This window comes from Carassius gibelio, chromosome B7 (assembly GCF_023724105.1).
Source record: "Carassius gibelio isolate Cgi1373 ecotype wild population from Czech Republic chromosome B7, carGib1.2-hapl.c, whole genome shotgun sequence".
NCBI lineage: Eukaryota > Metazoa > Chordata > Actinopteri > Cypriniformes > Cyprinidae > Carassius > Carassius gibelio.
The window spans coordinates 10,886,702-10,912,243 of record NC_068402.1 but is presented as its reverse complement, the minus strand read 5'-3'; the positions used below and the strand labels follow the sequence as shown (position 1 = coordinate 10,912,243).

At 36.6% G+C, this 25,542-nt stretch overlaps 2 protein-coding genes across 3 annotated transcripts in view; one reads left to right on the top strand and one right to left on the bottom strand.

The window, feature by feature from the left end:
* The first annotated feature begins 20 nt into the window (after positions 1–20).
* Positions 21–10,740, top strand: nat8l (N-acetyltransferase 8-like). The gene is made up of 3 exons (XM_052561606.1): positions 21–525; positions 1,622–1,786; positions 5,107–10,740. Exons 1-3 carry the CDS (start codon positions 210–212, stop codon positions 5,472–5,474), a joined length of 849 nt encoding a protein of 282 aa, XP_052417566.1. The 5' UTR covers positions 21–209; the 3' UTR covers positions 5,475–10,740.
* A 1,072-nt stretch (positions 10,741–11,812) lies between these two features.
* Positions 11,813–25,542, bottom strand: part of LOC127962124 (DNA polymerase nu-like) — a 60,348-nt gene continuing 46,618 nt past the window's right edge. For both annotated transcript variants that reach the window (XM_052561594.1, XM_052561593.1), the window contains exons 19-26: positions 22,501–22,612; positions 21,545–21,627; positions 17,545–17,676; positions 14,346–14,456; positions 14,191–14,266; positions 13,315–13,382; positions 12,725–12,786; positions 11,813–12,382 (exon numbers count right to left, since the gene is read on the bottom strand). In XM_052561594.1, the coding sequence (XP_052417554.1) occupies positions 12,290–12,382; positions 12,725–12,786; positions 13,315–13,382; positions 14,191–14,266; positions 14,346–14,456; positions 17,545–17,676; positions 21,545–21,627; positions 22,501–22,612 (737 nt within the window). In that variant the 3' untranslated portion in view covers positions 11,813–12,289. The remainder of the gene's footprint in view (positions 12,383–12,724; positions 12,787–13,314; positions 13,383–14,190; positions 14,267–14,345; positions 14,457–17,544; positions 17,677–21,544; positions 21,628–22,500; positions 22,613–25,542) is intronic.

The window sequence follows — 25,542 nt, the reverse complement described above, 5'->3', positions numbered from 1 at the left end:
AGATGAGGAGAACACCCACACCCCAGAATCTGAATGCGGCTTTGGAGCATTATAAATACCACATGTGATGCACCGGCAAGCCTCGGTCGTGAAGAAGCTCAGGGTTGCAGAAGTACATCAATCCTTTTTCTTTCCATAACAAAGAAGACCATCATCCATCTTCAGTTTTTTTTTCTCCCCCCAATTTCAGTTTATTTCTGGCCAGTTGCATGCATTGTTCGTCTCCCAAAATGGTTTGCGAGACTAAAATCGTTTCAGACGAACATGAGGCCATAGCTGGGACCAAAAAAGATTCAATTATAGTTTCCTCCGCGCAAATGTGGACGTCTTCTTCGCCTTCTCCCAGTGCGCTCGAGAGTAAGGTGGAAAAACGGGACCAGGTTTTTATTCGCGAGTTTGAACGTTCAGACCATAAGGAGGTGCGCCGGATCTTCAGCGAGGGGATCATGGAGCGGATACCCAACTCGGCATTTCGGGGGCTAAAACAGCAAACTAGAACCCAATTTATCTATGCTTTTCTCACAGGTATGTGATCAAACTGCGGGTATACGATGAGCGTAACGGGTTTCTCCGCAACATGTGAAAATAAGCTCCGAGCTGTTCATATATTAGTTAATTATGTTACAGTTAAAAGGATCGAACTGAAACGGCGAGCCCAATAGATTCAGACATTTTTACATAATCTTGGAAACCTTTTTTTTAATAAAAGAAAATCCCAGTGAATATCAGTGAAGGAGTCACAAAGGCAGCAGCAGATCAGAGCATGTGGGACCGGTGAATGAATGAATGAATCCCTCGCAAGACGCCTCCTGTTAGTGCATGAAGTTGTGTTGTTGCCTGTTGAGATATATATGACATTTTATTTACAGGGAATTAATAACATGTAATGATTTATTTCCTTTTCATGTTGACTAATCATTTTCAATGGTTTCCAACTACAGGCGGTGTAACCAAGCACAGTGGCGATCTGGCTAGACGGCAACATTTTTGTGCGCTACATTGAAAATATATTTATGCCATACAGCTGAAAAGAATGAAGTGTCTTAACAGTGTCCATAAACTTACATACTACATGCTTAGAGAGTACGCTGCATCATTGTACACATAGTGCGACAATTGTTTCTCAGATAAATTAATCATAAAGGCTCATTTTTGAGTAGCGAAGACCTTGTGAGCACATTTGATAGTATGTTGGAGTTGACAGCACGTCTGTGTTGACAGTAAACAGCGCGCATCGTGTTGCAGTGGAGTGTGCGGATAATGCACGTCGTGAAAGATGCAGTGTTGCAGCGAGACAGTTGTACTCGAGCGCACCGTCTTGTCAACATCCTCGACACATGCAGACTCCGATTTCCTCGGGTTTAATTACAGCCCTGTTATAGCGCCCACCATTGCCAATTAAATTTCCAGGCCGTACAAATGTATAAAGTTACTGCCTTTTTCTTTTTAAACAGGGTACACTCTATGTAATTACTTTGCATTACATCGCACTGCTCAGGGTGTGTCTGCACACTCCTAGTGTGTGCACATTTGATGTCTGTTTGTCTCTCCTCTGCCAAAAATCAAACATTTGATTCTCTTTTCTGACAGGTGTCGTTTATTTTTTTCCATTTCTCCATAGTAATGTGCTATTTTATGACCAAATCCTTCACACTGACCTTCTGCACACCGTTTATTCTAATGGGCACACGTTATTACTACAGCAGAAAAGTCATTCTCAACTACCTGGACTGTGCTCTGCACACTGATATGGCTGACATTGAGGCATATTATATGAAACCCACAGGTAAGGCATAACTTCAAGCACACACATAAAAAAACATAAAACATAAAAAATTACCCTCACAACCAGGGTTTCAACCACTGATCTGTAATATGTGGTTTCAACAGGTTTTGATACATTTGTGAGGACATTGTAAGAAAATATGGCCCTCACAAGTATAGCCAAACCTGGACACATGTAGCACCTACTGGTCAAAAGTTTGGGTTGGTAAGATTTAAAAAAAAAAAAATTCTAGAGATTTATCTGATCAAAAATACAAAATAAATAAATCAATTTAAGGTCTCTTCAGAAATCATTCTTATATGTGATTCTTTGATTAATAGAAAGTTAAAAAGAACAGAATTTGTATAAAATAGATTGTTTTTTTGTGACAGTATAAGAGTCTTTACTCATTGCTGAATAGAAATATATATTTCTTAAAAAAATGTTACTGGCAAACTTTTGAATGGTACTGTATGCACTTAATGTTAGTCTGGAGATTCTATGGTGTGTGTGTGTAAGCAGTCATTGTATTGGTGAAGTCACTGACGTCTTATATATATATATATATATATATATATATATATATATATATATATATATATATATATATATATATATATATATATATATATATAAAATGTATAAACATGTCTATGCCAAATAGCACCTTGTCACTTCATAGTATATTAATGCTAACAACTATAAACTTCACATTTCATTGCTGAAATATTAACAATATTTTACTTCAAAAGAGAGAGAAAAAAATGGTTAAATGTATAGACATCCCATAATGCACCAGCTTCCCCAATCAAACATTTATCTCACCAGAACAAATACTCTACCCTGTGATACTGAGGTTAAATACTGCACTTTAGGAGTCCAAGAGGGGATGAATAGCTGATGTGTAGCTTTAATGCGGGAGACTCATGAAATATGCAGAAAGTCTTTCTCTCTCGGTTCTGCTCTTGAGGATAACTGTTTGGAGTCATCTCGCCCTATTGATTGAAGGCAGGAAAAATGCTGAGACAAATTGTAATGAGGCAAACTCAGAAATACAGCTATAATCCTTAATATACCCCAAAATAATAAAGAAAATATTTATAATTTCCTCTTGTAACTAAATTTTAAAGCACTAGAGAACTTACATAGACAAACATAGAACTTCTTGATAAACTGAGCAAATACTATTTTGATAGATACTATTTTGGTAGATAAATCAGCAGTAGATTCAGTACAGTAAAGAGAGAAACTGTGTATGTGATTGTGATACAGTAGTAAACATACTAATAAATACTGCAGATATTATTAAAAGTACACTTGGAAAGAGACAAAATAATGGAGATTCGCTAGGGGCTCATCAGTACCCTGTTGACTTGCAGGTACAAAGTATTCTTCAACACTGTTGTCTGTGATTGGTGTTCTGGAATTGTCAGATTGTAGTAGCATGAGCAGATTGAGTGCTGGGCGGCTGAAATCTTTTATTACTCCATGGGCTTTCCTCAGACAGCATAAGTGTAGGGACAGAAATGTATTGCCTATGATAAACGCTGCTGCAAACTTCACAGTCATTCAGAACAGCTGCCATACCAAACAGACAGATGCTGCTGATGAGAATGCTATCTCAAACTCATCGCTACAAGTTTAAAAGGGTCTCTTTTACACCCCTAGTGCACACATTTATATTAGATCTGGACCTGTGTATGCTGTCTGTTTACGCACATTACTGACGCAGAATGAGTCAAGCAGATTTGCTCTGTCACTGGACACTAAAGGGAAGTTCTGGAATATTGGTTAGAGATTTTGACTCCTAACCCTGAGGTTGTGGGTTTGAGTCTCGGGCCGGCAATACCATGACTAAGGTTCCCTTAAGCAAGACACTGAACCCCCAACTGCTCCCCGGGCAGCGCAGCATAAATTGCTGCCCACTGCTCCGTGAGTGTGTGTGTGTGTTCAGACAAAAGATAACTGGCATCGTTGCCAACATATGGTTGTTGCCCTTTAGTGTGTGTCTGTGTGAATTGGCTTTAGAAGACTATTGTGCATGCCCTGGAGAATGACATAAAATGATACACTCCCATAAAGTTCAAAGGGTCTGTATACGCTTATAAATCAAGGATGCATTAATTGATAATTGTGACAGTAGAGACCGGTTACAGAAAATGCCTATTTCAAATAAACGTTGTTCTTATTAACTTTATTAAAGAATCCTAAAACAATTACCATTTTTAAATTTGATAATAATAATAAATGTTTCTTGAGCACTAAATCATCATATTAGAATGATTTCTAAAGGATGAATTGACAATGAAGACTGTAAGAGAAATGGCCGTAAATCCAGCTTCTTCGTCACTGGAATAAATTACATTTAAAAATAGAAAAAAAAAATATATATATTTACAAATTGTAATAACATTTCACAATATTACTGTTCAAAAGAACAACTTTGAAATATTGTTTTAAACATTATAAATGTCTTTACATTTTCATTTTTATAAATGTATTGCATCTTCATTGAATGAAAGTATTCATTTATATAAAAATAGTTGTTAGTTAGTAAATAGTTGTCCATGGTGCAGACAGTTTCTCTGCATACAGGCTTCTTATTTAGTCCTGCATCAAATGAAAGAGAGAATTGAAGTCTGGGGTCAGGAAATGGGGGAAGGTGTGAATCAAAGCCCCGCAGTGAGTATGTGTGGTAGTTTTGTTTAGTGGCAGCATGCAGACAAAGCATTCTCCCAAGGGATTTTCTCTCTTGCTATGCTAATGTGGAATCCTGCATCTGAAGAGGGATTGGTAGAATATATGGGTTATCTGCCAGGGTGAGCTAGATGTTTCTTTAATGCACGAAACACCTATTTGGAGATACAGGGACAGGATTTCTCTCAGACACCCCATAATATAAAGCATTAAGATATCACTTTAATATGTGAACATACACAGACAGATTTGTTATGCTACCCACAAGTCACTAATGAGAACATTAAATGGCATTTGTGAAACATTTAATTTCCTTAATGTGATGCATATTCAGCAGGAAGTAATGTGAGATTGGACTTTAATTTTATCCATCTGGATTTGATTGGATCATAAAATGTTGGTCATTAATCTTGGCTGTTATTTTTCGACATCTTAGTGGCCTTGCGCATAATTCAAGAGAAGCATTTATCAGACAGTTGGGGAGGGGCTTGTGCAAGTGTGTGTCTGTGTGAAGTAGAACTAATGAGGTTACCGCAGGACATTTTGTCCTCAGGCCTGAAGCTAATGTAGTCATGACAACAATGTCAAAGTTTAGATCAAAACTAAAGATCAAACTGATTATCTCTTTGTTTTGATTCCCATAGGCTCTTGTTTCTGGGTGGCAGTTCTGCAAGGCCAGGTTGTAGGCATCGTGGCAGCGCAAGGCCGAGAAGACGACAACACCGTGGAACTCCGTCGCATGTCAGTGGATTCTCACTTCCGTGGAAAAGGCATCGCCAAGGCTCTGGGTCGACGTGTTCTAGAATTTGCCATGTTAAACAACTACTCGGCCGTGGTTCTGGGAACAACTGCAGTCAAGATGGCCGCGCACAAGCTGTACGAGTCTTTGGGTTTCCGGCGAGTGGGAGACACTGAGGACCACACGCTGCCTGGGATGACCCGTTCAGCGCTGGAGAGGCTCTTCTTCCAGATTCGCTACAGCCGGTACCGATTGCAGCTTCATGAAGAGTGAGAGACAGACAGTTAACGTGAGCGCAGAAGATAGAATATAAACGACGATGCCGGCAATGACCCTGAACCACCCACTAACCTGGTTCTCTTCTTCTAGCTATTTATTTATGTTTTGGGCTTTTTTTAAAAGTCATATCTGTTCCTACAACCTTTATTTTTATTCATTTTATTTTTATACATATTTTCATGATATTTTTTTTTTAAAGTGGGGTTTCATTCCTTTGACCACACTGGATGTTTCTGCTCTTATACTTTCTTTTCGTGGCCATCTTGCCCTGAAATGCCATGAACAAATCTTAATTGGATATAAATGTAAATTTGTTTGCAGAGACAGATTCTCCCTTGAAACACATGAATCAAGGCAGCTGCCGCTGACCTTTTCCCAAACCATTCTTTAGGTTGACCCACAGGGTAGCACAGACCACTGTTAGCAAAGTTCATGATCCAGTGGACATCGGAACAGGAGGGAAGGAGGTAGTGAGGTTTGATCCACCTTTTCAGATGCCACCTTCCTCATGAAGTATGAAGCAACAGCAGCAGTCTGGTGGAGTCAAACAGTCCAACTAATTGTAATTTTTAGTCCAAAGGACAGACTTTTTAACTGTGTCTAACCAATGAGCAAAGAGATCTAGAAATGGGGAATATTGTGAACCCAGTGATTTATATCTCTAAGCACCCCCCGTTTAATAGGTTACGATAACAACTTTGCAATATAATCTTTATTTGTTTTGTTAAGCAGGTTCCTAGTGCTGAGCCATATTATCAACATTAGGAAAGGTCAAAAATGACTATAAAACATAAATGTTCATCATGTTAAAGTGAAAGAAAAAGAAAAAGAAAAAGATGTTTCTTTACACTTTGTGGCTGACAAAAGTAACAGTCAGTGAAACTCGCGTTTACAGATATAATTGCTACAGGAAAGTCACTTTTCTAAAATCTAGAAGAAAAAAACATCACTTGAAATTTGATCTTAAAAGTACACCCATTTCATATACTGTGATCATCTGGATCACACAGCTGTCATTGATCCGATTTTAGCACATATCTATTTGTGTATCTATTTGATGAAGCTTTAATAATGACTTGATTAAACTTTTGTACACTTTGTGGGTAATTTCACAATTCATATTAAGGGAAAAATAATTAGTCTGATATCGCTCCTCTGATGCAATATCTAAAATACAAACAAAGCAAAAACAAATGCAATCAGACTCCAAGTGTATTCAAATTCAACTTGGGTGGCATAAAAGCAGCAATATAACTGATAAAACCGAAATTAAACTGAGCACAAATCTAAATCTGGATATTACCAAAAAAAAAAAAAAAAAGATCTGTATAAGTAAACAGTATATAAGGCTTTATATTCTGCAACTATTCAATATGTATATGTGAAATGTTTGAATACATATATATGACATACCCATAATCTCTCTCTGTCTCTATCCTCCTATCACAGTACCAGCACAGGGAGAGATACAAACCACAAAGAGCCTCATCTGTGACACAATGTTGTATAAACTTAAGAAACTTAATGTGATTTTAAATACATAGAAGTAACATGTAGTGCAAAAAACTAACAAAAAAAACAAAACAAAAAAAAATAGAAGAAAAATATAAAATAAAAAAACATGACCATCGTCAGATTTCCTCGACTTTAACCCCACCCCAATTTGAATATCTGATTGCAACCCTGGGCCAGACGTCTCCCTCCCTTACCCAACCTCTCAACCCTACCCCCATCTCTGCATGCGCCACGGAGTCTTGTTGCGCTGCCTTTTTCCCAATCTAGCTTGTACTATCCCCATACCTCCCTCCCTCTGTGATGTCACAGTAGCAGTGTGGAGAGTTGTGGGCATGGCTTAGAATGTGAGATGGGGCGGGGTCAACCAAACAATGGACTACCCACCAGCTTGCTGCTTCAATGACATCACAGCTGCCAATAGTAGAATGCAAAAGCAATGCAAGTTTGTGGCATGCCTCTGTACCTGGTTTGTGCGTACGGTGCCTGCCCTGGAAAATAAGTATATTTAAAACTATGTAAAACAAGCTTCTTTTTTAACTGAGCATATAACAAATATGTGTGTTTTATTGTTCAAAGAAATTGTTGTTGCATGAAACGTCTTTGCAAGAAAAATCAGCAAGAAAATACCATCATTCACATGGCAAGTCTTAAAAGCTAGAGCGGTTTCTTTTGATATTTCTATGTAATTTCAGTTCTAAAATTCTTATCATCTTTTAGGATATTGAGAAATTTCCTTTTTCTCATAAGGCGGCCATGAAAATTATTAATCTGAATGTGCCGTTTTGACTACTGTTAAGTTGTGATGCTTCTCACTTTACTCGTGAGGACGTCTTTATTTTTGCCATGTGGGTTAAAACAAAAAGGCACCAAGAAAGCAATTCACTAGACAGCTTTGCCAGTTGCGTGTGCCAGTCAAATTAGACACAGCATTCACCTGTCTCCCTTAAAATTGACTCATTTTTGTGGCCAGTTAAGCTAGGTTTGAATGCACTTAAAATCCTTAAGAAGAAAGGTTGGGTTGATGAAATCCTTGATGGGATATTTAAACTATCAACATGAAAGGCAGAGTAACCTAAAGCAAACTGGCTACAGATTGCTTACCTGAGATCTTGTGAAACACTTGCGCTAAACTCAGAAAGGCAAAAACAATCCACAAACACATAAATAGAATACAGTATAAAATACATAAGCATGAAGTTGTATTCAATCCAACATTTAGGAATCAGTATCAGATCAACTGGAAAAAAATCACACAAATGTCTTAATGGGATTTACCATAGTGCTGGCAGATGTGAATGTACACGGCAATCAGCAATGTATTGCATATTTTGAAGATCCAGATTCGAACGGTGTTTGATGTACTTGAGGTCTTTTGCTATGAGTGTTATTCTTAAGCTGTAGTGCAACTGCCTTGAAAATCCTCATCTTATTACTCTGAATGCAGTTAGCATGGGATTGGGGATTTCATGTAAGGTGCATGTATTGTTGCCAAATTGAAGAGAGCCTTATTGTAATGCTACAATTGCAAGCGAGTGCAAGAACACCATGATCACTGCTTGTGTTTAACTAAACCGTTGAGCAGTCCCTGATCATGCCGCTAGTTTTGCACATGCTAAAGGCTCAATCAAATTGGATTTATGTATACAGTTAGTGTGTCATATGTGGTTTGGATTGGTGATTTGATTGGCTAGTGAATGTCTCTGAAAGTTGAAACAGTGCTCAAGAGAGTAGCCAAGTTGTTATGCAAGGATAAGAAGCTGGGGTTTTACTCAAGTTTTAAAAATTAAATAAATACATAAACCCCAGAACTAAAGTGCATTCTTTGTATATACATTTCTAGTGTTAGTTCGAAAGAACAGTTGATGTTAAGGCATTCAGATTGACCTTGGTAAGCTGCATGAAAGAGATGGCTGCTAAGAATGTTTAACTTTAGAGAGGAGAAGGCAGTCAGAGAAAATGCACAATGGTAGATGGTCTTGCTTCATCACTGTCATCTTTTAGGTGGTGCATGGAACAAGCCAAGGTACCAATGTGTGGAGCTGCTCCCTTCTCCCTTCATTTTCTAGGTTGACAGCACTCCATTAATTGTGGCTTCAAGCGGCAAGGAATTAGTGGCAAATTATTATTTCATTTTTTTTTTTTTTTAAATAAGGGTTTGTCTCAAGCTTATTTATGATCCACTACAATGCATAAACAGTATTTTTTAAAAGTTAAATTTGACAAAGTCGAGATGTTTGCTGCATTTCATTTAATTTCTTTTGCAATTTGTCTTCTTTGTAGAATTAATTTAATCAAGTCTATGTGCCAGTTTATCGAGCAATAATACAAAGTATCACAGTAAAAAAAAAAAAAAAAAACATAAAACATAAGAACATGATCCATGAGATTATAAAAATGTTAAAATGCTGCATTGATGTTCAATTTCCTCATACTTTACTGGTGACAGTCGCTCAGATGTTATTGGTTTTGGCACAGCAACATCACCACAGGCAAGCCAAGGCCTGACAAAGTGTGAATTTTTTTTTTGTATATTCTCATTGTTTTTTATTTCCTCATGTTTACTTGCATCTTGAATTCTTCAGTTTATGGTAGATTTTTACGTTGTACTGATATGACGCCCGCAAAAATAATTGAAAAACCTTTGTGACTGGGTGATGTCATGGGCCTCTGAAAGTTGCGTCACGCTCTGAACTCAACTGATCAGTCTCAAATATCCACAGTCTCCTGATTCACAAGGAGTGCAGTCTCCAACAATCTGTGACAATGATCAAAACAGACAAATCAACACCACACAACCAGTTTTACAAGTGGTGCAATACACACAGTTCCATATTAACAAAGCTTTTATTATTTTTCTTGAAAAATCCTTTTTTATTAACATTTTAATATATGTAAAGTTGTAAAGTGTAATGTACTGTAAATAGCATTTGGGGACATTTTATGATCATTTTGTAACAGAAACTATATGAATATAACTAAGATGTTTACAAAAAATAAAAATAAAAAACAATACACTTTGGGAAACAACCGCAAACTGAAACACAATTCTAACGATACAATCATCTTACGTTTGTGCCAGAGCAAAAGCAACTTTCAGAGACCCTGCATCCTCTCAGCACTTATTATGGGCTTTTAGAAGCATTGTAAAGTGCTGGTGGGTTACTAAATCATTGTAAATTACTGCTAATTTACGGGTAAATCCCTGGAAATGTATGGCACTTAAAAGATCATTTCACAAGTTGGCAGTAAAACTTTTTCTTTGCTTTAGAAATGCTCATGTTTACAATTTCTGGTGTAAGTAGGCGTTAGTTGCCCCATTTATATCAGCGTGGTCACATTTCAGTTATTGGCTGCCTATTACTATAGAAACAAGCCCACACATAGCACAGCAGGGAAATGATATGCAGCCGTACATGGGGGCGGGGTCTAGTATGATAATGAGGGCTGGGTAGAATGGAGTTTAGGGAAAGAAAAAAGGAGGTTTTCACTACGGTAAATCTGACCTAGCTTTACCTGTTTGGTTGCAGTGATCACCTGGTTCTTTGTGTCTGAAATCATTGTACCGTCTGAGTTTCCTTTTGGAGTTTTTTTTTTTTTTTTTAACTGCTCTTTAAGTTGCCCCCTTTTCTTCCATTTCCTCAATACACAGGAACTTTGTAAAGATGTAAAGAAAAGTTTTCCTGATTTATGAAAGAAAAGGATGTACATACTGTATCAATTAAAGGAATGATTCATAAAGCTTGTACACATGTCTCTGAACAAGTTTTAAAGCAACAAATGCACACACATCAAAGACGTTCGAAAGCAAATTTTACTCCTCGCTAAATATTAAAATAATAAATGTATGAGAGCATGTTACAGGCCATATGTGACAGCGCTAATGCAACACAAATCGCCATGGATGAGTACCTGAGTATCTTTTCAGCAAACCGAAGTGTAAACTAACGCAAATGAAACTGAAAATAAGACTCAGACGCTCAACACACAATCATATTCATTAAAAGTAGTGAGACTAACTTATATTTCTGATGCCGCTCTCTCTGTAGTTGCGGTCTCTAATCTTAAAATTACTTGTTGGTGAATAAAAACATCTGTTGCTTTTGTTGACGTGAACTCCGTTAAATTAGCATATTGCATGGGAAATTGCAGATCCATTTATGTGGACAAGTGTAAATGGGATAAGTTTTAATAAATCAGATAGCTATCCAATCAGAGATAATGCATCAAAAGTGACCAAATGTAATCAGGCCAACTGTAATACAGTTATTAACCTTAACTAATTGGGAAGATTCAAATAATTGGTTTAAAACATACTAAAACATCTCATTACTGACCCCTATTACACATCCTAAAGGATCTTCTCTTTTACCAAATCTCAGTGATGCTAAGCACTAATTAATGACTTTAAAACAGAGAACAGACAGATCATGACCTAGCAGGGTAATACGTTTCTACTCTCAGTGTCAGACCTTTAAGAATAGGCTTTCAGGGATATCATGACATTCAGAGGGAGTTAAAGCCTTCTGCGCTGTTACTGTCTCTGAATCCACAACAGCAACAAGCACAGCGACTGAAACATTTTTCAAGGGCGTGCTTGTATTGATAGAGTGTATTGCGAGGGGGCACAGAAGACCTGACGCCACAGACGGACACTTAAAATCTGGGTCAGTGTGTGTGTGTGTGTGTGAGTGGACTGTGTAACCATGAGACAAAGATACAGAAAAAGGCCAGTGGGTTGCTGCCAAGCGAGTTGTGAGGTGCCGTGAAAACTGAAGAGATAAGATTAATGTGTTTAAAATGGAGTGAGCGAGACTCACTAAATGAGGACTGAGTTTATTAATATTCATCAGGAGACAGACGTTCCAACACAGCAGCTGAGAAACAGCACCATCATCCCACCAAGCCAATAATACGTATGAAATTATGTCATCTTGATGACAAAGCCCCATATTTATTATTTGTTGAAAGATGTATTGAAGGGCATATGTCAGCATAAGATGTACAAACAGTGTAAATGAACAAAAAACAAACAAACAAAAAAACTGATTTAATAGCTACTTCTATTCTCGTGCAAAGAGATACTAGCTTCTAACAGTGAGAAGAAGAACCAAATCCAACAGTAAAAGGATAAAAATGAATTAAGAGAAGACATCCCCCCACCCACCCACCAGAAGAACTGGTACGATCCAGCTTGCTCCTACCGTTGCCCTCAGATACATCAGTGAGAAACAAGAATTGGGAACTGCAGCTGCCCGGTTACCATAGTTACAGGATGGAGAGGAAGAGCAGGCGACTCAGAGAGAAGTAGCTGTAGTTGTGCAGGGGAGGTTCATGTCGCACAATGAACCCCATGATGGTCCCGTGGACATTGAGACTTTGAGGGGCACCTGAAAATAGAGAGAAAGGAACTGGGATCACTAGAGTGCCTGATCTAGATCTGCTGCATCATTTAATTTTACGGCAATTTAAGGTCGTCTGGAAATGCAGTTAAGCTTAATTAGGTTACCAGTCAAACGCTATGACGTAATGAATTGCCTTTATAGTGGATAAATCTGTTTGAAAGTCTGTCTGATATGATCAAGGCTTCTATTAGAACTATAAAATATGTCTGAAGCAACAAGGAAGAAACGTGGATCACGGCTTGTTACTTTCTCTATATTCAGAAGCTCTTTATTGTAATAAGATAAATTGACCATCATTTAAATGAAGTTGTGTGGGTGTACACTTACAGAGAGATTCACTCCCAAATGTTTAACGTGCTGAAGAGATTCCATGGTCTTCTTCACCAACACTGTTCACCAACAGAATATTCACAATATTTAAATGGCATGTGCTTTTGTCTCTAAACTAACTGATCTGATTTAATCCCATGCTATCTCATAAAATACTTAACAATGGAATATTTAGATTAAAATATTAGTTATGCTGTATTGACAGCATTTGCAGCTTAATGTCATTTGCTATCAGTGTCATTATCTTCATTATGTTTGATGACTGAAATAAAATAATTTGAAAAACTAAAATTAGTAACTGAAAATAAATAAAAATATAAATATAAAAACTACAACTGAACCAAAAACAAACAATAAAATAATAAAAGTAACTAAAAATGTCTAAAGTTTAGACAAAATATAAATTTGATATAGAAGTATAAAAGCTAATTCAAAGTATTAATAAAGATATCTAATTGTATACAAATAATATTAAAATAAAACCACAGAAAAAATGAGATTATTCGCTCAGAGCTAATTGAAATGACCTTTTATTTCACCCAATTTATTTTATGTCTATATAAAAGGACTTGTGCGGTCTCCCTCACCAGCAAACTGCTCCAACTGTGAGAACTCTACTTCAAACAGCAGCTCATCATGGATTTGAGCCACCAGCCTAAAAAGATAAAGACATACAGAAACTAGATCAATGGTAATGTGGAGATATAATAACCAGACTGTGACCACCAACCCATGATGCATTTAGTTTTGGAATGTGACGGCAATATTACATTAGATCTGTCAAGTATTCTTATTGCTCTACACTGGCCATCTATTGCAGACATATCTTCTAACGCTCGCTGAACAGAACAGAAAGATACTTGGAGGGAGGGGGGAGGAGAAAGAACGAAGAAGGAGGGACAGAGGGATGCTAACAAAGATAAATGACTGTAATATAGAGGGCTGCACAGCAAGTTGAGTGATTCACACAGAAGGGCTGAGGGAGAAAAAGCAAATGAGAAAATCAGGGATGTGTGTGTGTGTGTGTGTGTGTATATATATATATATATATATATATATATATATATATATATATATATATATATATAATATAAAAGAATAGAAGGAAAGGCATCCTTGGATAAGAAATATTGTATTCGCACATGTAAAAATGAATATAAACCTAGATTAATAAATGCTGTGAAAAATTTTTCTTTGTTAGTGAGTGATGCAATAGAATACATTAGAGGGATGGTTGTCCAAAATAAATAAACCTGTATGACTTACTTTCTTCTTTGGAACATGACAGCAGATATTTGAAGAAAAGTCTTTATGTTTTTATGTCCATACATTTAACGAACTGAAACTTTCTGAAAAAAATATATATCTGCTTTTCACATAATCAAAATGTATTATTCAGCTACACTTGGGACTATAAGAGATGGAGGGAGTGGAGAGTTGGACGGATTAATGGATGGATGTACCTGGCAGTGTAAGGGGCAGAAGCCACTTGAGAGCAGATTTTGATCATTGCCATTTTGGCTAGGTCTGCAGCTGAGCCTGATGGGACACACACAGCCATTGTGACCATCAGAGATGTGGCAAACGTTACAAACACAAGAAGAAATGCACAAAATACCCTGTAGTACAAAGTTGACGGCCTGTCTCTCTGCTTGGTTTCGAAGGCTCCAGTCAGAAGAGTGAATTTGAGGGAGGGAACGGCGCCTTCCCATTATGGACTTGACAAAACCTAAGGCATCAATAAGAGAGAACACGCACAGCAACTTATACACTCTTTCAGCTTTATTATACTCAGTCACTCATTCACACACAAACTCTTTACGAATCACTCATGCCAGTGCATTCCGGGGTAAGTCAGACAATAGGTCAAGCTTTACACATAAATCCCTGTTGGAAAAGAGTGAGGTCAGCCAGTGGACTCATTCAGAAAACCTTTTTCCCAGAAGCACAGAGACGCCAGGGGCGCAAAGTTATAGGGCACATAGAGTTGCATACGTGTAACAGTGTTCAGGAATGTGTGTGTGGCTTAGCGTGGGTATGTCGTATGAACAGATAACACTGATGATGCGTCACCGGAATGTGCTATTGTGTTTCTCTGCTATTGCAGATGATGAGAATGGGTGTTGCATCTGTGTTTTTGTTTGTTTGTGTGCATTTGTTTGGGGCATATTCTTAGTATTTTTATGGGGAAAATGTTTTTAATTTTATTAACAGATAAAACCAGGTGACATATGCAAATAAATTTCCTTTGAACAAACTTCACTTCTCTGAATCAGATTGGCAGAGGTGTAAAATAATTGAGTATTTTTACTTGATTACTGTACTTAAGTATTATTTTCGGGGATTTGTACTTTACTCAATTACAATTTAAACTGACTACTTGTAATCAAGAAAAACTACATTTCTGGAGAAAAAACAGTACTTTTTACTCCTTACAATTTTATTTCATCTTGAAGAGTACATTATATTTTTATTTATCTACTGCACATTAAATATGGTAAACAGAAGCTCAAACGTGTGTATTATTATTATTATTTTTTTTGGGTGTTCTGCTGGGTTTCATTTTAATTGTTAATTAACTAAATATATGTTTGACCTGGACCATTGCATTTTTTAGTTCTTTCCCTTTAACCATTCTTCTGTATTGTCTGTCAGGAAAAAGAAGTACTTCTAGTTTTTTAATACTTGAGTACAATTTAAAGTTGTTCTTTTATACTTTTACTCAAGTATGATTTTGACCAGATACTTGTACTTTTAATTGAGTAAAATATTCACTGAGTACTTTTTACATATCTGCAGATTGATAGTTAATGTTAACTAACTGTTGACCATTTTAGAGGACATATGAACTACCCTCAAGTTCACAGAACAACCACGGGTGTAGGCCAGATTAACTACCAAACTTTTCGACAAGCAGAAAATGTCCAAACCCGTTTTTGTAAAAGCTATTTTTCTTTGCTTTACCAACATTTAGAAACGAATAACATTTTCAATGACATATGTTTTATTGTGGCTTAAAAAGATTCACCACTTCCATTATCATTCTGAACACAAAATAAGATATTTTAATAATTTTGATATTGGTGACCAAACCATTTTGGCAAAACATTCCATCATATGGATTAAAAACAAGACATGTCTCAAAATATATTCTTTCATGTTCTACAGAAGAAAGTCATTTATTCATAAAGGTATAGAAAAACATTAAGGTGACAGCATCAACAATGACTATTCACCTTTGGGTGTAATTTCAATTTAGGTGTCCAAATACTTTTTGGGGAACTTTGGTGCAGGTCCACCATCACAGCATGTATCAGAAGAGAATATGTTATTTTCCTTTTCACCTCTGAGAAAGGTCCTGTGTCTCTCTAAATCAAAAGCAGCACAGGGAGTCTCCCTGAGCAGAAGATTAGATGCAATCACACTGCTACTGGAACTCCCTGTTCTAGAACAGATTACCAAGAGAGAAAGCTCAGTCTTTACAGCCCTTTCCTGTTTCGTTTTCTTGATTCTTCCTCGCTCTCAGAACCTGATAAAATTTCCAGCTTAAATCATAGCAGGTGTTTTGTTGCTGTGTTCGAGGCTTTGTATAGATTCCTCCAGTATTTATTGTGTAATGAGCACACTGGTAGCAATAATAACGTTACCTGCTTGACAGACAGGAGTGCTGTTGGAGTTGACTAATTTGGCCAGGTGTATTAATTTCGGTGGGGGGGTGGTAATAAACATAAAATTTCACAAGATACATTTTTGAAGGGAAGACAAATAATACTAGCCTGGTAAAAACAAACTCTGCTACTTTGCTTTGCTTCGTAGACATTATCTGGAAGGGCATAATTGACAAGCGTTTACTTTCTCATGGGGGGATTAATCATCAAATGATTAATCGCAACCAAAATAAACGTTTTTGTTTACATAATATCTGACTGTGTACTTTGTATATATAAATATAAACACATGTAAATATTTTTAAAATATATACTGTATGTGTGTATTTATATATACATATTAAATAAACAGTATACATATGGTATGTAAACATTTTTTATTTTGAATGCGATTAATCACGATTAATCGTTTGACAGCACTAATAAATTTATATAGCAACAAATCAAATACGTTCTCTTTTATTACTAACCTTATGCGATTGTATATAATGATATAATTACTGGATCATCTGTTTTTTTTTTTTAGATTTCTTTTTTTATTAGGACAGGACAGTATTTAAGATAGGAAGCGGAGGGAGAGTGAGAGAGAGAGAGAGGAGGGATAGGATTGGAAAAGGTCCGTGAATCAAGACTTGAACTGAAGCGCAACAACATTATATGTCAACGTGCTGCCCACGAGGCTACTGGCACTGAAGGGCCTTTATTCTGGCTGTTAAATATTCATACTTAACTAATATTTTATGTCACCTTTTATTTAGCTACCTTGCATTGTTCTTTATTTTGTTTCGCCATACATTGTATTAATGTTTATCATTCCAATACAATAAATACTCCATAATTTGTAATAACAGTAAAATGGCCAATAAACTGTGCATTTGATATTTTAAAGCAACACTGAGATGAAATATAATAGAATATAATGGCAGCAGAAAATGTAACAATTTAAGTCACAGCAGGAGAAGAAAAAGAAAGAGTATGTGTGACTTAAGTTCACACCATGGTGTAAAAACCATGATGTGTGTAATATCAGTGAAAGTGTGGCCTAACGGCAGCTCTATATTCACACACTGAACTGTGAAGTGAGTGAGTTTTGTGAAAGTGTGTTTGCTTAGTTTTTTCAACACTACTCTGTGTTTATCACACACACACCTTGTTTGTGGCAGTACTGGATGGTGTGCTGGATGAAGGCCGGCACCTCTCTATACGTCTGTAGGAAAGTGTCCTGAAAACGACTGGCCTCCTCTGCACTCACACCCAAAATACCAGACAACCGCTCTCTTCCTGTGTGTTAGGGTGTCGAGAAAGAAGGAGAGAGAGAAAATCAGGGGACAGAAGCAACTGAGCACAGAAATATTCCATGCTTAAAACAGTTCAAGGTGAGACAAAAAGACAAAATGAGGTGAGATGAGGCACACAATGATTTTGAGAAATAGGTTAAACTGAGCAGCCCATTCTCCCAATGTTGCTATGACGACAACTACCATGACAACAAATGTGATGAAATAAAAACAAGATATTATGGGAGAGTGATTACTTTTTTCACATCTATTGATATTGCTTATGTAAAACATCACACACAACATTGTCATCTGTTAGGTTAACAACATTCTTCCAATAATTTGATTTTGTATCCAACAGAAGACTGAAATTCATACACAAAGGAAATGATTGGTTCTGTGAATTATTACAGAAATTTTTGAATGAAGAATCACGTGACACTGAAGACTGAAGTAATGACTGCTGAAAATTCTGCCTTGCAATCACAGGACTAAACTACATTTATAAATATATTAATAAATAGAAAACTATTAATTTTAAATGTAATATTTCACAAAATTACGGTTTCACTATTAAGTCTAAAGTTTTGTTGTTGTTTTTACCATTTTTTTTATCATCAACCAGGCAAAAATGATAGCTCTGATGTTGTATAAAATTAATAGCACACCTCACCTTATTAGCCACACAGTTTGAAGTACAGTATCATCATGTCCATAGCACAAATAAGCTGCGTGCAAGAGTTTATACTTGGGTCTAATGGTTGGTTCAGATCGCTAACCCTACTTACAGTGTTAACAACACTAGTAATGCTTTGCTAGCAGTACGAATGAATACCTAGGAAATACTGGCATCAGATGTGGTGTAGCTACTAACTAACTTAGAAAGTGTGCAATACTCCACCCAAAGAATTTCTCATCAGTCCTACTACAGAGTAACAACTAGTCACATGACATAACCAATGTTACATGCTTTAATTTACGTACAATGACCTGTTGAATAAAGCAGGACCAAGTACATATACCAGGAAGACTCAGGTTCATTTTTATCTGACCTTCTGTGTGCCTGTAATTGAGATTATTTCTAGACAGAGAGAGATGACTATATGAAGCATGTGAGCAGGGAGATGGAGGCAGCAGGAGGCACGCAGAAGTGATAAAGATTGCGTCACTGTGCATTCTCACTGGTTCAGAACATTTGCTCTCTAGTTCTCCTCCTTTTGCCTAATTACTCCAACATCGTTAAGCCATTCTTCTCTCTGGGATACTCAAAAGTTAATCTCTCATATTCTGACCCACTTGTGTCGTATGTATGTCCAGCCCCCCGCCTATGCCTATGTGTATGTGTGTTTAATTTTCTTCTATGCTACACCTCCTTTTAGTATTTGGTAACCATGGCAATCCATCGCTTTCTGCAAGATTATCAACATATGCTGACACTGTAGTGCTCTCACTCCCTCTGTCTCTCATTCACTTTCTACCAGCACTCAGTCACTCATTATTCCCTTCCTCACACTCTCTCTCTTTTTTTCAGCTTTCCTGATATGACATTATGGTCGAAATGAAAATGTTTTGTTCTGCCTCAACAAGCCGAATGCCTCCGTAAGAGTGCAATAAATGCATTTTTCTGTATTCAGCAACTTCAGTGCTCAAACACATTTTGGTGAGCCACTTGTGAGATGCTGGACTGAAAAATATAAATGAGAGAAGAAGCAAAAAGACAGAGATAAATTCAAGCTGACCCAGTTAAAGTAAAGTAGAACAGTGACACCCTCCTTCAGTGCCTCCAAACACACATAATAAGATTCTTCTCTAGTAAGGTTGTAGTCATGGAGGCCACATTCCGGGAGATCTCTGTTAGCAACCACTATGAACAATAAAGCTCTCTGCACTTGACTCAGACTACAGCCCTTGAGTCTGGCCCATAACGTTTCTCTTTCTATTTCTTATCTGTACCAATGTCTATCTCTTTCATTCTAAAAAAAAATAATAATAGATGAATGTATCTCTGCTTTGCTTATGCCACAATCATCCACACATATATGAATAAACATAGTTTACTTACATTTTTTTCATGTTTTCAAATATTCATCAAATATTTTTTGCCTGTTTATTTTTTTTTTCTTTCTCTCATTTATATTCAAAGCTTCCAATTCTAAATTGAAAATGTTCCCATTTTTAACTAAAAGGGTACACTGGAATTCAAAAGGTTGGGGTCAGTAAATTATTATTTTTTCTCATTTAAAATTCAGTTTCCAAATTCAAAAATAAAATTTTTTTAAGGGCTCCGTAGATTTCCAAAGTTTGTGGTCAGTTTATTTTAAAGAAATAAAAACTTTTATGTGACTTTTGCCACTACTGATATTGATCTACAGTATAATACTTTCATTCAGCAAGAATGCATTGATTAAAAGCAATAGTAAGGCCATTTATAAATAATGTTACAAAATGTTTCTATTTCATATAAACAGTGATATTTAACTTCATATTCCTTAAAAAATCCAGAAGAAAAATGTATTGCAGTTCCACAAAAATATTAAGCAGCACAACCGTTTTGAATGAGTTTCAAAATTAAAAAATAAATACATTTAATAATTCAAAACGTACATTTCTGACACTCATTCACCCTCATGTTGCTTTAAATGGGTCATATGATGCCATTTCAAGTTTTCCTTTCTCTTTGGAGTGTTACAAGCTCTTGGTGCTTGAAGAAGATCTGCAAAGTTGCAAAGTCTCAAATCCAATGAGATTTTCTTTATCAAAATAATAAGACTCTGCCACGCACCCCTTAAAAGGATCATTCAAACATGCCCCACATGTCTACGTCACTATGTGGAAATATTTGCGTAATGCTGCCCAAATGTTCACGCAAAGAAAGAAGGTTTCAGTAACCGCAGTTAGTGTTGAAGCAGCCATGTCAGGTAGATGCTGTGTTTTTCTAGGAGAAAGCAAAAGCACTTTATTTAAGATTACTTACAACAGAACAGCAACGCATTTAATGGACGACTGTTACGTGAACTTAGGTGAGGAGGTCATTCTGACTTTGCTATGACAATCTGGCACTTCTGAATCAGCCACTGTAAGTATGTTTTGTTATTAGTTTATTTTCAAATTTGGAGTTCACATTGAAGTCAGCTGTCTTAACCGTCCGTGGCTTGTGTACTGCAAACACATATGAGTTTCATCACTGTCTGTCACGCGACTCTGTTCCCCTTTTGGGCTTGAATTGATGGTAAAACTAAGGACATTATAAACTTTACATTAATAATTACATTACATTTATTTTGAAAGATGAAGCTCACGATTATGGAAAGGGGAGTTACATGTTTGCTGTGTTCAGCCAATCACACTGCACTGAGTCAGTTGGCCAATCAGAGCAGACTGTACTTAAATACTTAAGGAGGGACTTTATAGAAAACTACGCATTTGAGAGAGATTGGGCATAGAGGACCTACAATAATTTACAGTATTTGAAAAATAATAAGCATGTCAACATATTCTGTTACACCAAATACACAAAATAATGATCTTTAAAAAAGTAAGTAATGCTAATGCTAGTAATGGCTTTTGACTGTAGACATTCCTGTGTGCCATCACCCTGTCAGTGCTGTCAGGATGTCATTTTCTTGCTGCTCCACAGTAATTAGTAACATGGTATTTACGGTTCAGGGGAGCGCCCATGAGCTGGCATGAGATGCCAGCATGCAGGACTTCATGATACTGTGTCAATAGGCACTAAAGAGAAGCTGTGTGGTTTAAGTTACCAAAACAGCACCTTTAAATGCAAGGTAAAATTAATGATAAACAATGTCATGTTCTGAACTTCATGTAGATTGAAGTGATGGTGTGCATGTATTATGAGTAAAAGTTCTCACCAGCTCCATAAACCACAGAGTAGACGATACGCTTGGCATGCTCTCTGTCCTCCAGACTTACTCTGTCCTCACTCACACCCTTCCTAAAGACAAAAACAGAGACATTTATGTAATGAAAGTGCTAGCAGTGCTGGTATGCTGGAGGCATCAGTGTTTGTAAAGTGACAGGGAATCAGAGGCTGTCCAGCAGATGTCTTACTGCATTAGAGCAGCGGCCAGTGTGGGGTCAGCACTCACTTCAGCACTTCAACACTCAGCTCTTTTGGGTGAGCAACACACACACACACACACAAGAAGTAATATGCTAACAGCAATGCTGTGATGATCTGTGGTCATTAGAAAGCGAAGTATATTTCTATCCTCACACAAAAACTGGGCTCATGTCAGCAATCAAATCACACTTTGTCTGGACAGGCCCGTCACCATGCGCTATGGTAACTGTGGAGATGTGAGCATCAGACTGGTCGTCTCTCATCTCTCTCGATCATTTCTCGGTCTTGCACTCTGTCTGGTTGAGTGCATACAGCCTCAGGGTGAAACACACAGACTGGTACTGCAGGACACTGTGCACTCTTGTCAGTCTATTTATTACCTTTTGCTTGTGTGACAAATAGAACATCTAGCATTGTTTAAACTCCTTTTGGCCAACTCTCTGTGACTTCCTAACCTACTACCCAAAGTATGAACGTTACACTTGGTTGGTTGGTTTGTTTTTAAGTACCACATGACGAATACATCCAAAAATAAGTTTTTTTGCAACATTATAAATGTATTTACGGTCACTATTGATCAATGCAACGCATCCATGATGAAAAAAATGAATTTATTCTTAAAAACAAAACAAAAAAACTTTCTGGCCTGACCATGCATGCTTATAAAAACGCTAAACAAAACAAAAGCAAAAATGTGTTCTGTATGTGCATTATATACACTTATATATGGTAGTGTGTACCCACCACTGAGCTGCCAGCATGGTGAAGGCGTCTGCTTCAGTGTTCTGAAAGGTTCTCAGCAGCTGTGGGTCAGCTGACAGGTGAGCCAAGAGACGCAGCTCCACCTGACAGAAATCTGTACACACACACACACAGATTCAGATGTCATAATGACCTCTTCCAAACTTCATCTTCAACCACAACTTTCATAACTCCCATTCCTAATAAAAAAATAAAAGGGGAAGAAGATGACAGTGAGTGGTGTGTGTGCTGGCATCTCTCCCATCTGTGTCAGCAGGAACAGTAATGCACCCAGCCGCTTTTCTGTCAGATGAAAGCAAATGTGTGAGAGGATAAGTTCACATTGCGATACAGTCTGTGTGTTTGTGTATGTGTGTGAGATAGAGAGAGAGAGTATTGCACACTGCAGTGACTGTCAGAGTGCTGACTCACCCTCACACACACCAACATTGGCACTCAGCAATGTCCATTATGTAGATTATGAGATAAATTGTGTGCATAAATGTTGTATGTAAACTGGTATATCTAGCCATTTCAGAGTATTCTGAACTTTATTTGATAAGGTAAAAATGGAGTGAGGTCCTGAGAAGAGAACAAGTTATGTGGTTGTTACTGGCCTTTATTGATGTGTTTGTGTGTGTGTTCAAGACCAGTTTCAGGGAAGAAGGGGGAGGAAATGGCTTATCTTTGGCAGAAACAGCAGCTCAAGTGTAAGTTAATCAGATCTAATTTGTCCACCATCAGTTGAAGGTTTGAACGGACAATGAAGATGGCAATAGAGCTCTTCATTTTGGATGCATTTCATCACAAAAAATGTTCAACTAAACAAGTTGAATAAGACCATATTAATAATTTCAAATTTTAATTTATTTAGATATTTTAGTTTGATGTTTCTTTGAAGACCAGATGTCCATTTTGGATTGAACTACATCCAAATTTATTCTCTAAATGAGATTTCTTTAAATGAGCTACTGTCAACCTTTTCCGGTATCATGATGGCTAGAAACACAATAGCAGCAATTTAAGTTAAGATTAATCTAATATGCCTAAAGTACAGACCCATATCACCGTAACTGAATTCCCTTTACAGCTTCTTAAGGCAGTTTGTCTGATTAAGTCTATTCCTGGACTAGCTTCCTGTGTTTCTAGTAGCTTGTTAAATGTCAATGACCTTGTGTCGTGATAACTTTTTGTCACAGTTCTCAGAATAATGACAATAAAGGTTGAAGATAAAAATGTGTATGTAATGCATTAAGTCATACAAAACAGCTAAAGTAACAGACTTGAGTAGTGAGCAAATATCGACTAACCATTACTTGTTGTTTTGTGCATTTCTAGTTCAAACCTCACTTCTCAAACAAGTAACAAACTAGAATTTTATTTTTTCAGAAGAAAATGTGAGTGGAGCATGTCTGCGGAAAACTCTCAAAATGTTAATGTGTTAATCAGTGTAAATCAATGAATAAATGTTAAAAATCATACTGACCACCGTTCAGCAAAATTTTGTGAATGAAATCCATTTATTTCAAAAAAGAAATCCACATGATCAGGAATTTAAAGTGAAGGGCTAAAAACTTCATGTTGATTTCACTCATGTTCAGTTTGGTTGTGTGAATTCACCATAAGAACCAGCAGAATGCTGTTTCAGACATTGCAGATATTGACAGTGAACCTTTTTTCACTCACAAAATGAATCCAAAATTTAGCTAGAGTTTGAAATTCTGGTTCCTAGAAGCTTGCTCTTGTTTTTACGCATTTGATCTTTAGATCGATTGGAAAATCAATAGTACAATGTTCAATCAGTGGTTTATAATGAGTTATTATGCAAGGTTTAATCTTAAATATTAGCCAAAGTTCAATCAAGCACCAACAGTCTGAGCCTTTTTATGGCCTTTTAGTGCCAGATTTTTGTCTATGGTTCAAAACTAGATATCTGGCCTTATAAGAACAGGTTTCCTTTACTTGGAGCAAGCTAAATTAAGATCTGACAGAGAACATAGAAGAGAGTGGCTCTATTAATATGAGTCTGGTCTTAGTGCAAAAATAGTCCCACAATGATTTATAAATGAAAAGATGGTCTAAACATAGGCATACGAAATCGATACCTTCATAAGCAGAGTGCTTAGATACCAGATAGATGTGTTTCCTGTTCACACAGATTTAAACACAATGTATGATTGATTTGACCAGACAATTAATTGATCTGAACTAAACAAATTACAAAATGTTATTTTAGTATTTATTAATTGTTACTTTGAATTAGCTTTTATTTTTAAAATAATTAAAAATGTAAGTTTACATTTACTATATTCTGTTATATTCTTTTGGCCTTTAAAATGTATTCTGTATTAGTAATTTTAGCACTTTATTATTATATCTTTATTATTTCAATTAATTGCCAAGGTAAAATTTCATTAAAGCTTTAAATCTAATATTAATATTTCATTTTATTTCAACGTTACTTTATAATTACAATGCAACCAGCAAATAAATTAAATTATAAAGATGAGTCTGAGCTAGCTTGTTTTCATTTTGCACAGGATTAAATGTAAAAATCTTTATCATCACAGACAGTAAAATTGTGGTTTTATATGAAATCCATCCTGTTTCCATTTTATTTCACCCATTTTTTCCATCTCCTCTCACTCTACCATCATAAAAGTAAATAAATAAAAACTCAAAATGCTGTGGCTCTGTAGTTCAGTGTTTGCTTCACCTCACTCCTCAGGAAGTTAAAAGAGGGCTTCCATAAAAAACAGTTTATTGAAAGGTGGTATTGGCTGATGCAGCTATTAAGAAAAAAAGGTTGTAAGGCATTGTGGGAATGATGGTTTAGTTAAAAAGACCCTGATTTAAAAGGATAAAACTAAATATTATGGTTTGACCTGAAGGCTCAGGAGAGATGCAGGGGATAAAATAGGGGGAGTTCAGTCTGTGCTGTAGAGGCCACCAGACAAGCAGGGAACGAGGGATGACTTTGTCCTCATTCTAGCCTCTCTCTGTTCTCCTTCTGGAAACATCCGGGGACAATGCACAATTTGATGT

Coding starts and splice junctions, on each gene's coding strand:
- nat8l (XM_052561606.1), top strand. CDS start 210: ATGCATTGTTCGTCTCCCAAAATGGTTTGCGAGACTAAAATCGTTTCA. Junction 526..1,621: donor TATCTATGCTTTTCTCACAG/GTATGTGATCAA, acceptor ATTTCTCCATAG/TAATGTGCTATTTTATGACC. Junction 1,787..5,106: donor ATATTATATGAAACCCACAG/GTAAGGCATAAC, acceptor TGATTCCCATAG/GCTCTTGTTTCTGGGTGGCA.